Here is a 13828-nt window from a genome sequence, read left to right as displayed (position 1 = left end):
CTCTGTTGCCCTGGCTAGAGTGCCGTGGCGTCAGCCTAGCTCACAGCAACCTCTAACTCCTGGGCTCAAGTGATCCTCCTGCCTCAGCCTCCCGAGTCAGCTGGGACTACAGGCATGCACCACCATGCCTGGCTAATTTTTTCTATATATATATTTGTAGTTGTCCAGATAATTTCTTTCTATTTTTAGTAGAGATGGGGTCTCGCTCTTGCTCAGGCTGGTCTCTAGAACTCCTGACCTTGAGCAATCCACCCGCCTCGGCCTCCCAGAGTGCCAGGATTACAGGCATGAGCCACTGCGCCCGGCCTATAAACATAATTTTGATATGCACCTGGGAAACCAAAAAAACTGTGTGACTCGCTTTACTGTGATATTCATTTTACTATTGTGGTCTAGAAGCAAACCCGAAATATCTCCAAGGTATGCCTGCACCTGGATCACAAGGTTCCCTGCCAAGCTGTCTGCCAAACTTGCCATGGTGCTGCTGCCTGCCTAGGGGGACAGGAATGGTTATCACCTTGCCCATCCCGAGATACCTCAGGGTACTTCCTGACCTGCCCCTCCCAAGCCCATGCTGAGCCCCTACCAGAGACAAAGGGCACTGGCAGAACACTAGTGTCCCTTGCTGATAGGACCTGGGTGCTCCTTTAGTGGAAGGGCAGCAAAGGGTGGGGATGCTGGGTGGGGTCTGGGGAACCAGGGGGTGGAGAGCACTGGGCCAAGATACCATCCCTGGGAAGTGGGGATGTGGCAGGAGGCAAGACTTCATGTGAGCTGAGGCCCGGATCCCCTGTCTCATCAGACTTCATAGAAAAAAAACACAAATTGAGAGAAAAAATTACTAAGAACTTCAAGACAATGACCGCAGTCAGTTGTGAAGGGTCCCGTGTGACTACACTGGTTGCATGCCTACGAAGTCATTAAATGTTTTGCAACGTGTTCTCGCAAAATGTCTAATTTGAATGACAAAACTTATCAATAACCTACCAACTGAATGAGTTAAAAAATGTATTCCTGTCACATTTAGAATTCTGTATCACAGCAAATATAGTACACATGACTTTAAGTTACCACCACCACTCTTATCACCATCTAAAAAAGGATATATCTAGAGTTTTGGCTCAAATTCCAAAATAAAACTATAGTTCCTATTCCGACTATGGTAGAATGATGATAGACTGTGGACTCCTTACAAAATTGCTTCAAGAAATCCATACATATTTATTTCAAAAGTTGGCAAGTATCTTTTTTATTTGAAAGATACTATTAATGTACCTGCCTATAATATTACAATTAGGCTATATACTCTCATACTTACATTTATTTATTCCAGGCTCTTGATATTATACAAAATAGGAATAATTTGATAAGACTGAAGGGTTTTAAATAGGAAAGTGACATCGCCTGAATCAAAACAGTTCTTGCTGCTACGTGGAAAATGGAATGGAGGGAATACGGGCAGAAGCTCGGAAACCAGGTAAGAAGTGAGCACAGTAGCTCTGGCACCACAGCTGTGTGACCTAGACTGGGGGGAGGAGGTGACAAAAGAGAAATGACAGTAAGCAGGACTTCTTGATGGTAGACTGGACATGGAGGTGAAGGAAAGGGATGAGTCGAGAATAACTCCTGGGTTCCTAGCCTGAGCAACTAGATAAATGAAGGGACTCACTGAGCTAGAGATTTTACCGGAGAGAAGGAATTGAAAGCAACCTGCATTTTTGGAAATGTTAAGTTTGAGATGTCTATGAGACCTTGAGACCTCCAAATGGAGTCAAGTAGGCAAATGGATATGCAGGTCTGATGGTCAGAGAGGTGTGGATTGTATATAAATTTTGGAAGTCACCAGCGTATAGGTGGTATTTAAAACCACAGGAGAAAATGCCATTATATCTGAAAATGACATAGAGAAAGATGCAGAGGTCAGGGAAGGAGAGAAGACCCTGCCAAGGCGGCTGGAAGGGAATAGACTGTGCGAGGGGAAGAAAACCAGAGAATGGGGTCTCAGGAAAGCCAAGAGGAGAGAGGAGAGCTGAGGTGACATAAGGTGACTACAGGGAAGGATCAATAGGGTTTGGCAGCCTCGAGTTCTCTGGTGATCCTGACACGAGAGGTTTCAATGCAGCGGCAGAGGCAGTGTGGGAAGGCTGGATGGAAGAAAGAGTGGGGAGGGAAGAGTGCGTACAAAGACAGCAGCGCAGGCAATTTTTGAAAAATTTTGCTAAGAACTGGAGCCCAGAAATGTAGCTAAAGGGGATTGTGGAACCAAGAGAAGGTTTTTTAAGATTAGAAATTCTGGAGCACATTTGTATTGTAATAAGAATGATCCAAAGAGAGGCAATAATTAAAGCAAAAAAAATCCTCGAGGAGATAAAAAGAGATGGTAGGGTCTTCCCAGGGTTGAGGGATTGCCAGGTGAGCACCACAAAGGGGCAGAAGGGGAGGGAGGCAGGGGTGTTTGCAAAGGAATGACGGTAACAAAGGACTATGGACTCCAGGCCAGAGAGGCAGAGGGGAGCAGCCAGGAAGTGACTAATGCAAATAAGAGAGTGGGGAGGGATTGGAAGTCTTGATAAGTTCCAGAAAGCCCTGCAGTGAAACTGTAAGAGGAGACGGTGCTTGAAGAGTGGGATAAGATTTTGGAGTTGGTACATTTTCTGGTAATGATGAAGTTCGGAGGAGATAAGAAAGTTAGGAGGGCCAAAGTAGATGTTCAGAGTAGTAAGAAACAACTCGAGATGGCACATGCCCAGAGGGCCTGGACTTCCTGCACGTGACTGCAGTCAACAGGGATATGACCAACGCAGGGGCAAATCCAGACACTTTCTGAGAGTGAGGTACAAACTATTTCTCTGGCTGTGTTCCCAGGTATACGGCTACTTACCAGGCTCCCTGGGGTTTCTTCAGGTGTCACAGTTGTCTTTAATGTTTACGGAACGGCAGCACCAAAAGAGAATTTTGGAGCTCAATTTCTACATCTGTATAAGGTAAATTATACCTCAGAATTCTAGAAAGTGGCTGGGCATGGTGGCTCACACCTGTAATTCTAGCACTTTGGGAAGCTAGGATGGGAGGATCATTTGAGGCCAGGAGTTCAAGACTAGCCCGAGCAACATAACGAGACCTCGTCTCTACAAAAATAAAATTAAAAAAAAATTAGCTGGGCATGGTAGCATGTGCCCATAGTCCTAGTTTCTTGGGCAGCTGAGGCAGGAGGATTGCTTGAGCCCAAGAGTTTGTGGTTGCAGTGAGCTATCATGATGCAACTGCACTCAGCCTGGGAGACAGAGCGAGACCCTGTCTCAAAAAATAATAATAATAATAATTCTAGAAAGCTTTAATTATTATTTTAAAATTTCATAAGCTCTTCTACTTAAAAACTTTCAATTAAAAAACTTCAACAAACTCTGCGCACCACCAATGGATACATTCAACAAACACCTACTGAACTCCTTCTAAGCCCCAGTCACTTTCCTGAGCTTCAGTGGAGACTTACACTCTAGTGGGCAGTCAAGAAAGGATAAACATGCAAAGACAAAATAATATATTTCTAGCTATAAATAGTAGGGAGAATACAAACTAGAGCAATGGAGATCAGTAAATAATGGGATAATAGTTATACGGACATTTTATTTGTGCCATTGCATTTTTCATATTTGCTGTCCTCACGTTCATTTTTGTGCACTCTGACTCCTAAATCCAATGTTCTTTCAATGTGACACTAGTATATTAACATCCTGAAATCTGGTATAGACCTGATTGTTTTAACCAAAAAAGGTGCGTAATGAATTTTGAAACAAGAAATTTCAACACTCAGTGGACAATATTGGTCCTCTGTAGGGACAATCTACTCTAAATGTCAGGATCTCTGTCCAGAAAAACTTTCAAAATCCAGGAAAAGTCCAGTCCAGGTTTCTAGGCTGTATTCTAAAGCTAAAGTGTAACGGTCAGCATGTTGCAGACTGTCCAGTGAAGAGGGCGACTTAACCAGGCCAATGCGTCTGTCAGTTACGTTCCTACTGTGGCGAAGGGGCATTTAGGCTATCGTGGTTTGACGACTGGAGCCACTGAAGTCATTCAATAAACATCCGTGGAGCTGATCCCATGGTCCCTGGGCAATCTTGCGAGAATAATCTATCTTGGCACAGGGAGAAACTGTACTAACACCCCAATCCACTTAAGCATACTAGCCCCCCAGAATTTATAAAGTTCAGTGTGGGTTAATAAGTTCATACTATGATCTTATTGGATATCATGCCCTTGAGAGCGTGTTTGACAGCTTCCCCCCTGAGCCATATCACTGTCGAACCCTGTGTCTGGACTGCAAAGCTGAGGACTGACTACTTCCTCAATCTCAAGATCCCAAGTTCTGGGAGGCCTGTTTACCTATTTTCACTCACTCTTTGCTCTAATGTTCATAATTCCCACTGTGGGTTCAGTTCAACAGTTCATCTAATATCTACTAACACTTAGTCTGCTCCAGGCATTATGTTAAGTATTGAAAAATTACAGTTCCTGCATTTGGCGAGACAATCATGTAAAAGGATAATTTTAGATAAAGTGATAGAGGAAGCCTGGAGGCAAGGTGCTTGGCCTTGACTGGGCTTATCTGCCAGATAAGATTACATCTGAGAGGAGAAGGCTAAGTAGGGGTTAGCCTGGCAAATAAATAGGGAGAAGGGTAATAAATAGAGAGAGAGAGTGAAAATATGATACACAAAATCAAGGAGACATAGAACAATATGTCATGTAGAAATATTACAAAAATAAAATCAATAAAGTACAGGGAAGGGGACGGCAGATAATGAGGGCAGGCCTGAGTCAAGCTAAGGACCTGGGTCTATCCTAGAGATAATGGGGAGGGAGGGAGGGAGCATTTTAGCAGAAGAGGGCACAATTAAGTCTGCCCATGGGAGGGATCCCTCTGGCAACAGTTGGGAGGGCAGACCTGAAGGGACTATCACTAGCATTAGGGAGAACATTTAGGAGGTTGCTGCAGTAACCTGGACTTAAAGTGATTGACACTTCTAGCACAATGGAAAGGAGGGAGTGGATTCAGAAACAGAAGGCAAGCATTGGCATGGCTCTGATTAAACTCAGGGAAGTGGGGTGAGGGGAAGGAAGGATTCTAGGATGATGCCCAAGATTTCTGCTTGAGTCATCCGAGAGGAAGGCAAATGGGACGGTAGCAAACAATGAGAACAGCAGCCAGTGGAGTGGAGGTGGCAAATGGGAACACAACTGTGAAGAATCTCTCATTAGTTCAGGCTGAATTTTGCAAGCAAAGAATTATCAAACCTAAGAAAAAACTTTCGATTTTCAAAACTTCCATGACTTTGGAACTGCCGATAAGGGACTATGAACCCATAGCTTGAAATGAGTATGAGAAATTGCTTCCTTGGCATTTTTTGGCCTGAAATCCATATTACTGAAACTGATATAAAATAGTATCACGTCTGTTTGTTATTCATCCACTCACTCATTTCTCTAGTGTACATGGTTCAGCAGGCCTCACTGGGGTTCTTCTAAACTTGCAGTCACTGGAAAAACAAAGAATTAAATTCCTAATAGCTGAAAATAATCAAGACTCAAAGTTCCCAATAGTTAACAGACAAGTGCTGGACCTCCTACCTATGGCAGGCAGAAGGGAGGAAGGCTACAGAACCTCCGCCAATGGGGTGGAGGGGCCAGGAAAAGGTGCCAGTGAGGGGTCTCTGGTTTGGGGTTCCTGAGCCTGTTTGGACACCTTGTAGGGCAAGCATGCCAGGACTCTAACTGCAGAAGGATCTACACAAGCCTTCAGGAAAGGATTCACCTCAAGGGAAGAAAGTCAAGGCTCAGAGCCTTGGTCCACACGTGATGCCTCTTGATGAGGGCCAAGGAACCATTCTGAGCCCGCTATGGTATCAGACACTCAGGCAAATGGATTCATGCTTGTGTTCTAGACAGAAGAAGTATAAGAGTGAGAAGAACCTACAAGAACCACACCATTAGAAATCCCTGAGGAGCAGTCAGAGCACTGGGAGGCACAAACAGACCTTGCACTGTTGGTAAGGACGCGGCATCAGGGATCTTGGCGCAAACATCACCACAACGAGGGGGAATCTGGATGCCCCAGGACAGCTAAAAAGCTGCTCTGTAAATATTAATACTTCAGACATTCCAGAAGCCTCTCAAAAATGATTACACTTCAAAGGAGAAATTTTGTAATATAGCAGAGTGGTTGTAAATATACTTTGGAGTCTGAGTCTTAACTCTAACCATATATTAACCATGTGACCTTAGACACATTATACAACCTCTCTGAACTTTAGTTTCCTCATCTGTAAAAATTAATAATTTATCGCACAGAGTTGTGAGGAGTAAATGAGATAATGTATATAAACTGCTGAGCAGAGGCTTGGCACACAGTAAGCGCTCAGTAAACGAAGGGCAGAGCCAAAGGTATAACATGAACCTAGTTTTATGTCCAAACTTCTAAGGGCTAAGAAACAGGAGAGAACTAGAGGAAGGAAGAGAGAGAAGTCAAAGTTTCTCCCTAACTGTTGACTCCTTCTCTCTCTTCTCTGCCTCTCTTAATCATCTATGAGATTTCAAATACTTGCATTTTTACAGATTTTTCTTGTAGGAAACTGAGTCCTTTACTTATGCTTCCTAATCCTCAGCAATGCAATTGCAACCAGGACTTGCCCGGAGAGTAACTATAAGATGCTGTCTGGCCGTAGGGTCAGTTAGTTCTCACTGAAGCTAAGTCAACAATATAGCACCTTACAGCTCTCCATCTCTTCAAGTGGAGGAAGCACACGATTATGTAAAATTTGTATAGCTTCACATTGCATCCCTAATGTTTGGGAGAAAAAACACATTTCTTAAATTTGATAAAATCATCTTTTAAGATGATTTAAAATTGCACATAATAAACTCCTCAGATCCCAAGTAGAATATCAAGGTCCCAGTATAAAAAATGTTCACTGCAAGTTCATCAAAGTTTGTTCAGTTGATTACAGCATCATACTACTGAAGCTTAAGTAACGGATTTCATTCTATGGGGTAATTTTATTGTAATACATAGGATCAGCAAAGTCATAGTGCATTTCTAACTTCTATCAGTTAAACCTAAGTACTGGGTATAATGTATCACCATTGCTAGAAACTATTCACACTACATGCCCTGACGACAGACCAGAGGTATCACAAAATATCACAGTTTCTAAAGAGAATCTGAAAGTTTGGAAGAAAAAAAATTACTGAAGGAGAATTTATCAATAAAATCATCTTGCATGAAGGCCTAACAGGACTAAGGGAAAAGTATAAGTGAGTAAAAAATTACAGCAGCCACAGGCATTCAAAAAGATAATGAATAAATAAAGAGGTTTAAGGGCAAAGATATAACGGTCCCAAGGGATGATTACAATTTCTCAATTTATACACTATGGTCAGGAAGCCAACTGACCTCTGCTTTCTTACAGCAGCCAAAATTCCAAGGACTTTTGTCTGGACTCTAGGGCATTGCTAATGTGAAACAACTTGGCAAAGTGAAAGTGGAAAAGGAAAAAAGGAATATCATTCAAGATACATAAAGGCTTCATATCTTACCAGCCTTAGGGATCAAAACTCAGAGCCATATGATACTTGAGACCTCAGGAGATGCTTCTAGTTTTTCTAATAATTAAATTCCCTTTGATGGAGGCTAAAGACCAAACTAATCTATGATTAATTCTATGTCAAAGCAAACCATTTTACTCTCCCTTTTGAAATGACATCAGTGGTCTCAGAGAACAAGACTAAAATCTTTCCAAGGTTGAGGTACACGTGAGATACGTGTTCTCCATGAAGAATGCAAATTCTCAGATAAAAGATACAACTTAAATAAAAACACTCTTGGGCTCCAGTTAGAACGCGCTCAAGATGTGATTGTGGCTAAACTAAATTAGCCTCCAGTGTGGATGGAAAGGAATCTGAGAAATATTTAGTAGGTAGACTAGCATTTATGAGATGGAGGGTAGGCAGCAATATTTCTGAAAAGCTATGTTTTCCCAATTAAATTACATTTTAAAAATTCAGTAGGGAAGATCAATCTTTAAAGAAATCTGGGCTGGGTGTTGTGGCCCATGCCTGTAATCCTAGTACTCTGGGAGGCTGAAGCAGGAGGATCACTTGAGCCCAGGAGTTCAAGTTTGCAGTGAGCTATATCGGTGATTGTGCCACTGCACAGACCCTGTCTCAAAAAAAAAAAAAAAAATCCTACAATGTATCCTTTCTAAGTTTAAAAAATACCTATTTTGTAATGCAAATAAGACTCTCCATTTTTAAGAAATTACCACAAAGTTTCATAGTAGATAAATCATATTTTTTTAAAAGTGGTGACTGCCAGGAATTTAATCTGTCCTTTGGTATTATTTGAGTAGGTGTTTCCAGTCTGTCACCTCCCACTAGAATGTAGGCTCCCTGCTGCATCCTGGTACATAACATAATGGTGCCTGGTGCCCAGCAGGTGTTCATTTAGTTGAATAAGCCAATAAAGACTTTGTGAAACACAAATTTGCATTTTCTGTACTTTCACATATAGCTGTCTTCCACTTAATATTTCTCTTTATTTCTTCTTTTGGCAGCATCGAGCCTAGTGAATATCCTGGAGTTGGGGTAAAAACAAGTGGTGGAATATACATATATTTTTAAAAAGACTAAGTTTCTATTTGACTATGCCAACTAGCTAATAAATAAAAGGCTGAGAAAACTGATAATGAAAAAATAATCAGATAATGCATGAAATCATACCTTAGAAAATATCCTTTCAACAAATGCTTACGAGTACCTATGTGCCAAGCTAAATATTAACTATATACTGCAAACTGCTAACAAACTATTGTCAAGACATGCCTATGCCTCATTGCCACTTAACAAATATTTATTAGCATCTATCATACTCACTATGCTAAGCCCTAGGGATACTTCTATGAACAAGACAGATGCTATCTCTGTCCTAGATTCTGATGGAGAAAAAAAGAAAAGAAAAACCAAATAGTTAGAAATTATGATAAGGATATAAACAAAAGCCCACCAAATAGTAACAGGGGACTCCCTGGGATAAGGTGGTGGGAGAAGGCCTGTCTGAAGAAGTGACACTTACATCAAGACTTTAGAGATGAAAAGAAGCCAGCCCCTCTGGGCAATTCTGGGGAAAGAGCATACCAGAACAGCAAGTGCAAAGGCCCTGAGGTGGAGATGGGTGTCAAAGAGCAGAAAGATGGCAGTGTGGCTTAAATATAGTGAGCAAGGGGGCACAATTTGAAGTCATAAAGATAGGCAGAAACTAGATCACAAAGAGCTTTGAAGGCCATGGGGAAAAGTTCAGATTTCATTCCAAGTGCAATGGGAAGCCATTAAGGACTTTAAACAAGAAGCAACATGATCTGATCTGCATTTTAACAAAAATCATTCTTCTAGTTGTATGAAGAATGGATGAAAAAAAACCGAGAGGGAGAAAATAGGGAGACCAGTTTGGGTGGCTATCACAGTAATATAGGCAAGAAATGATGGTGACTTTGACTAAAAGGCTAGGAGTGGAGATAGCAAAAAAAGATCAATTCCAGATGCATTTTGGAGATGGGAGAACTGACTGGATGTAGGGGGATGAAGGACAGGGAAGAATCAAGGATGGACCCAGCGTTCTGGGATGAGCAATTAGATGTATGGTGGTGCCATTTACTGAAATGGGAGGTACAAATTAGTGAGATTTATTCTCCATATACTGTGTGCTCATTCCTACCTAAGGGTTACCAAAGACATTTCAATTGCTAAATTCAGTGATTCCTTAGCACATCTCTCTTTATCTGACCACATTAACCACTTCCTCTTTCTTAAAACTTCATTCTGGCCAGGTGGGCTTGTAATCCCAGCACTTTGAGAGGCTAAAGTGGGAGTGTGAGACCAGCCTGGGCAACACAGCAAGACCCCCATCTCTACAAAAAATAAAAAAAAAAATCGGTGGCACAATGGTGTACACCTGCAGTTCCAGTTACTTGGGAGGCTGAGGTGGGAAGATCACTTGAGTCCAGGAGTTCAAGTCTTCAGTGAGCTATGATCTCACCTGGGTGACAGAGTGAGTCCCCATCTCTTAAAACAAAAAAAACCAAGTTCATTCTCTCTTGGTTTCTAAAATACCAAACTCTCTTGGTTTTTCTCTTACTCTTCGAGCCTCTTTCTCAGGTTCCATATGCCTCAGAACTCTGTCCTTGGCCCTCTGTTATGTCCTTCAATACATTTTCCCTTGATGACCGCATTCAAGTAATCCAAGCTTTAACTATTAACCACGTAAACCCTCTCAAATCTGAATTTCCAACCAGAACTTTCTCCTCACTTCCAGAACCATCTATCCAACTGTCTTCTGCCCATCTCCATTTGGATGTCTCACCAGCAACTCAACATATCCAAAAGTACCTCCATCATCTCCTTCCCCCCAATGCTCCTATTCCCCCATCTGTGAAAAGCCTCACCTTCCAAAAATATGCCCAGATGCCCAAGCCCCAAACCTATGAATCATCATATCCACCTCATCTTTCAAGCCCACATCAAATCGGTTTCCAAGCCCTATCAAATTTACTTCCTTTTTTTTTTTTTTTTAACATAAACTCAACCAAGTGGTATCAAATTTACTTTCTAACTAGCTCATGAATATGCCCTCTTCACAGCTGGCTGCTTTATTTCAGGTCTTCTTCATCCTCCCCTAGAGTATTACAATGGCCCTCTGGTTTCTCTGGCTTCAGCCTCACCCCACTCTAACCCACCCTTCACATCTCAATAGACAGAGAAATCCTTCATTGGGTTTAAGTGTGGCAGACGAGGCCCTTTGTAAATTGGTGCCTCCGGCTGGCTCTCCTGCCTCAACTCCCACCATCACCCTTATACACTTCAGCCTCCCACCACACTGAACTACCAACAGGTTCATTCACAGCTCTGTATGCACTGTTTCCTCCCCCAATGCCTACGCAGTTTAAACATCCCTTCCTATAGTATCGTGAACTTTGGTCTGAGATGACCCTTCTTCAAGCTCTCACAGCACACCTTTACTAAAAGGCTTCTAGGCCAAGCGTGGTGGTGTGTGCCTGTAGTCTTAGCTACTTGGGAGGCTGAGGCAAGAGGATTGGTGGAGCCCAGGAGTTTGAGGAGTTTGAAAGTTCGAGTTTAGCCAGAGCAACACAGTGAGAGCCCAGCTCAAAAAAAAAAAAAAAAGAAAAAAGATTTCTTATAATACTTATCACACTGTTTCTCCCCTTGAACTGTAAATTACTTGAGGATGAGGACTATCCATCCTAGACTAGTTCAGCACTTAACACTTAAAAGGTGCTTAGTAAATGTTTGCTAAATAACTGTCTGGATCAAACTCATGCTTTTCTGTAAAACATAAACTCTTATATGCAGTATCCATGACCAGAAAAAGGCAACTTGGTGAGAAGAAACATTTAATAATTTTCTAAAATTAACCAATAAAATCAGTGGCTGACTTTCACATATCAGCATTTGTCTTCATTACTTAAAAGTATGTCCAAGGTATATATGGCTATTACTCTGGTGATCTTTTCATTAATATTTAGTTTTTAGTACCCTGAGTTTAATTAAGATCATCCTGACTGCTTGTCCTCCATAGCAATAAATGACTTCTCATGCATAATAATTCTGTCTGAACACACAGAATTTCAGATAAACCTTAATTTTAGGCTATTTGCTACTTGTTTGATTAAACACAAATACCACCAACAACCAAAAAAAAAAAAAAACCTTTTAATCTTTTTTCTCAGAAGAGACATTAATACAGAATGGATTATGTCATATATAAAAAGTGTGTTTTCATCTGTCAACTCCTGGAGGGTGGGAGGATTTTACTTTATATTTTATAGACCTTGTAATCATTGGTTAAATGGAACAGCTGGTGATCCAACAGAACTTCGTCTATTTTCTCTGGTCCCAAAGATTACATTCAGAACTTTTCCACGAAAGAAACTACTGAGTAAACTCTGGTATTCAGATACTGTGATGCAACTGACATTGTGAAAACAAAAGAAATGAAAACACCTATGTGGTTTCTGAGCAGCTGGCTCTCTTTATAACCATTACTTAACCAATTCTGAGACACCAATAAGTACTTTGCTTTGAAGAACAACAACACACAAAAAAAGTCCTGTGGCAGACACCACTTCAGATGTTCATAAAACAACTCAACCAATTCACATAAATCGAGCCTGAGGTTTACTTTAAGCTTGAGCCATGAAATTTCGTAATGAAAAAAAGAGATTTTTTTTTCCTTAGGAAAATTATGCTTTTCAATGTTTTGTGTCTTGTTAAAATTACAGTAGGTATGTCTGGAATTATTATGGATTGGATAAAATTCTTTTAAGCCTGATCATCTTACTGGTATTCCTAGCTCTTTGCATTGTAACCCAGAAGGAACAAATTTTTTCTTGGTGCTCTGCAGACCACAGAGACGAGGCAAATGAAATTTCAGGACTCTTCTATCACGGAGGTTTAAAAATGGATTTGAGAGCACTGGAAATAGAACTAACAAGGTAAAAACAAATCACAGGCTTAAAGCGGAGAAACGAACCAACAAAGGCCCCACGTATGAAAAACCTGCAACCTTCCGCCACCTCCCCAAGGTGGAGAACGCCAAACCGCGGTTCCAGAGTCAGAATCCCGGGAGGGCCTGGGCGAGTCACCACGAGGAGTGGCAGGGGACGCTGCGTGGCGTAACTCAGCCGCCCGCCGGGCCGCTCCCCGGGACAGCCCCCCAGGAAGGAGCAAGGTAGGGAGCTCCCCTCCTCCGCCACAGCCAGGGATCCAGGAAGGAGAAGAAAGGCTCTGCGCCTCCCCGGCAGTCGCTGGGGCCCGCGTTCCCCAGGGTTCCCTCGGCCCCAAGGCGCGCAGGCCGCGCCCCCTCCCCACCTCGCCGCCCACCGCGCGCGCCAGGCCCGCGACCGCCGCGAGGGGCGTGTGCCGGCCCCGGGAGCCCCCCGCCCCGGCCCCAGCATCACTCACAGAGCCCGAGCGCCGCCGCCAGCACCGACCACAGCCAGCGTCTGCGGTCTGGGGCTGCAATCACTGCCCCGGCTCCGGCGGGCGCTGCCATCGTTCTCCCGCTGCCGCCGCCGCTGCCGCCGCCACGCCCTGGGCCCCGGTCCGCACCGAGGTTGGTTCGTCTGGGGCAGAGGGCGCTGAGCTCGCAGCCCCCGCGCCGGGCAGCAGCTCCACGCCGCACTCCCCACTCCCGGCCCCAGCCGCGGCTCGCCAGCTCTCCGCCCAGCCTCGGCCCCGCGCCGGCCCCAGTTGCCCGCTCATTGGCGTGCCTAGCGCCCTTTAAGGAACGCGATTGGAGGGACCGAGTGTCCATCACCCTCTTTCGGGCGGGCCCCGCCTTCCCGGTCCCACCCCAGCGCCTTAGCCTCGCGCTGGAGGCCGAGTCCGAGCCGCCCCAGGCGGTCGCGGCCGAGCCTTCTGCCTGCCTGCGTGGCTGTCCGCCTGCCCGCGCCTTCTCTGCCTCTCTGGGGGACGGGCCCACAGTCCTCTTCATTGTCTCTCCTCGCCACGGGGCTTTGCCGGTACTGACCTCGCCTCTATTTCAGCTCTTCTCGATTTCTCCCGGCCTCGCCTAACAAAATAGAAGCAGTTCATTTACCTTTAAAAAAAAAAGACAGGAAAAAAAGAGGAGTTCGATGGATGGGAAGAGACTTCTGATTCAGTTGTCCAGGTGGAACACATGTCCCCCTTGTCCTGTCCCTAGAGCCTGTCCTCTGTCTGGACTAGATAATTTATGGGTTGCAGTTAGAGAAATCTGCTA

The 13828-nt window shown here is 43.7% G+C and overlaps 1 protein-coding gene across 1 annotated transcript in view; it reads right to left on the bottom strand.

Annotated features, from left to right (window-relative positions):
* The window catches only part of MPZL1 (myelin protein zero-like 1), a 40572-nt gene extending 27292 nt beyond the window's left edge, over nucleotides 1-13280 (bottom strand). Inside the window, exon 1 of the mRNA XM_012657795.1 lies at nucleotides 13030-13280. Coding sequence (XP_012513249.1) covers nucleotides 13030-13120 — 91 coding nt within the window. The 5' untranslated portion in view covers nucleotides 13121-13280. The remainder of the gene's footprint in view (nucleotides 1-13029) is intronic.
* Between the last annotated feature and the right edge of the window lie 548 nt (nucleotides 13281-13828).

Source organism: Propithecus coquereli, unplaced genomic scaffold (assembly GCF_000956105.1).
Source record: "Propithecus coquereli isolate 6110/MARCELLA unplaced genomic scaffold, Pcoq_1.0 Scaffold56, whole genome shotgun sequence".
In the NCBI taxonomy this organism is placed as follows: Eukaryota; Metazoa; Chordata; class Mammalia; order Primates; family Indriidae; genus Propithecus; species Propithecus coquereli.
Note: the sequence above shows the minus strand (reverse complement) of the source record. Positions and strands in the feature narration are given on the sequence as shown.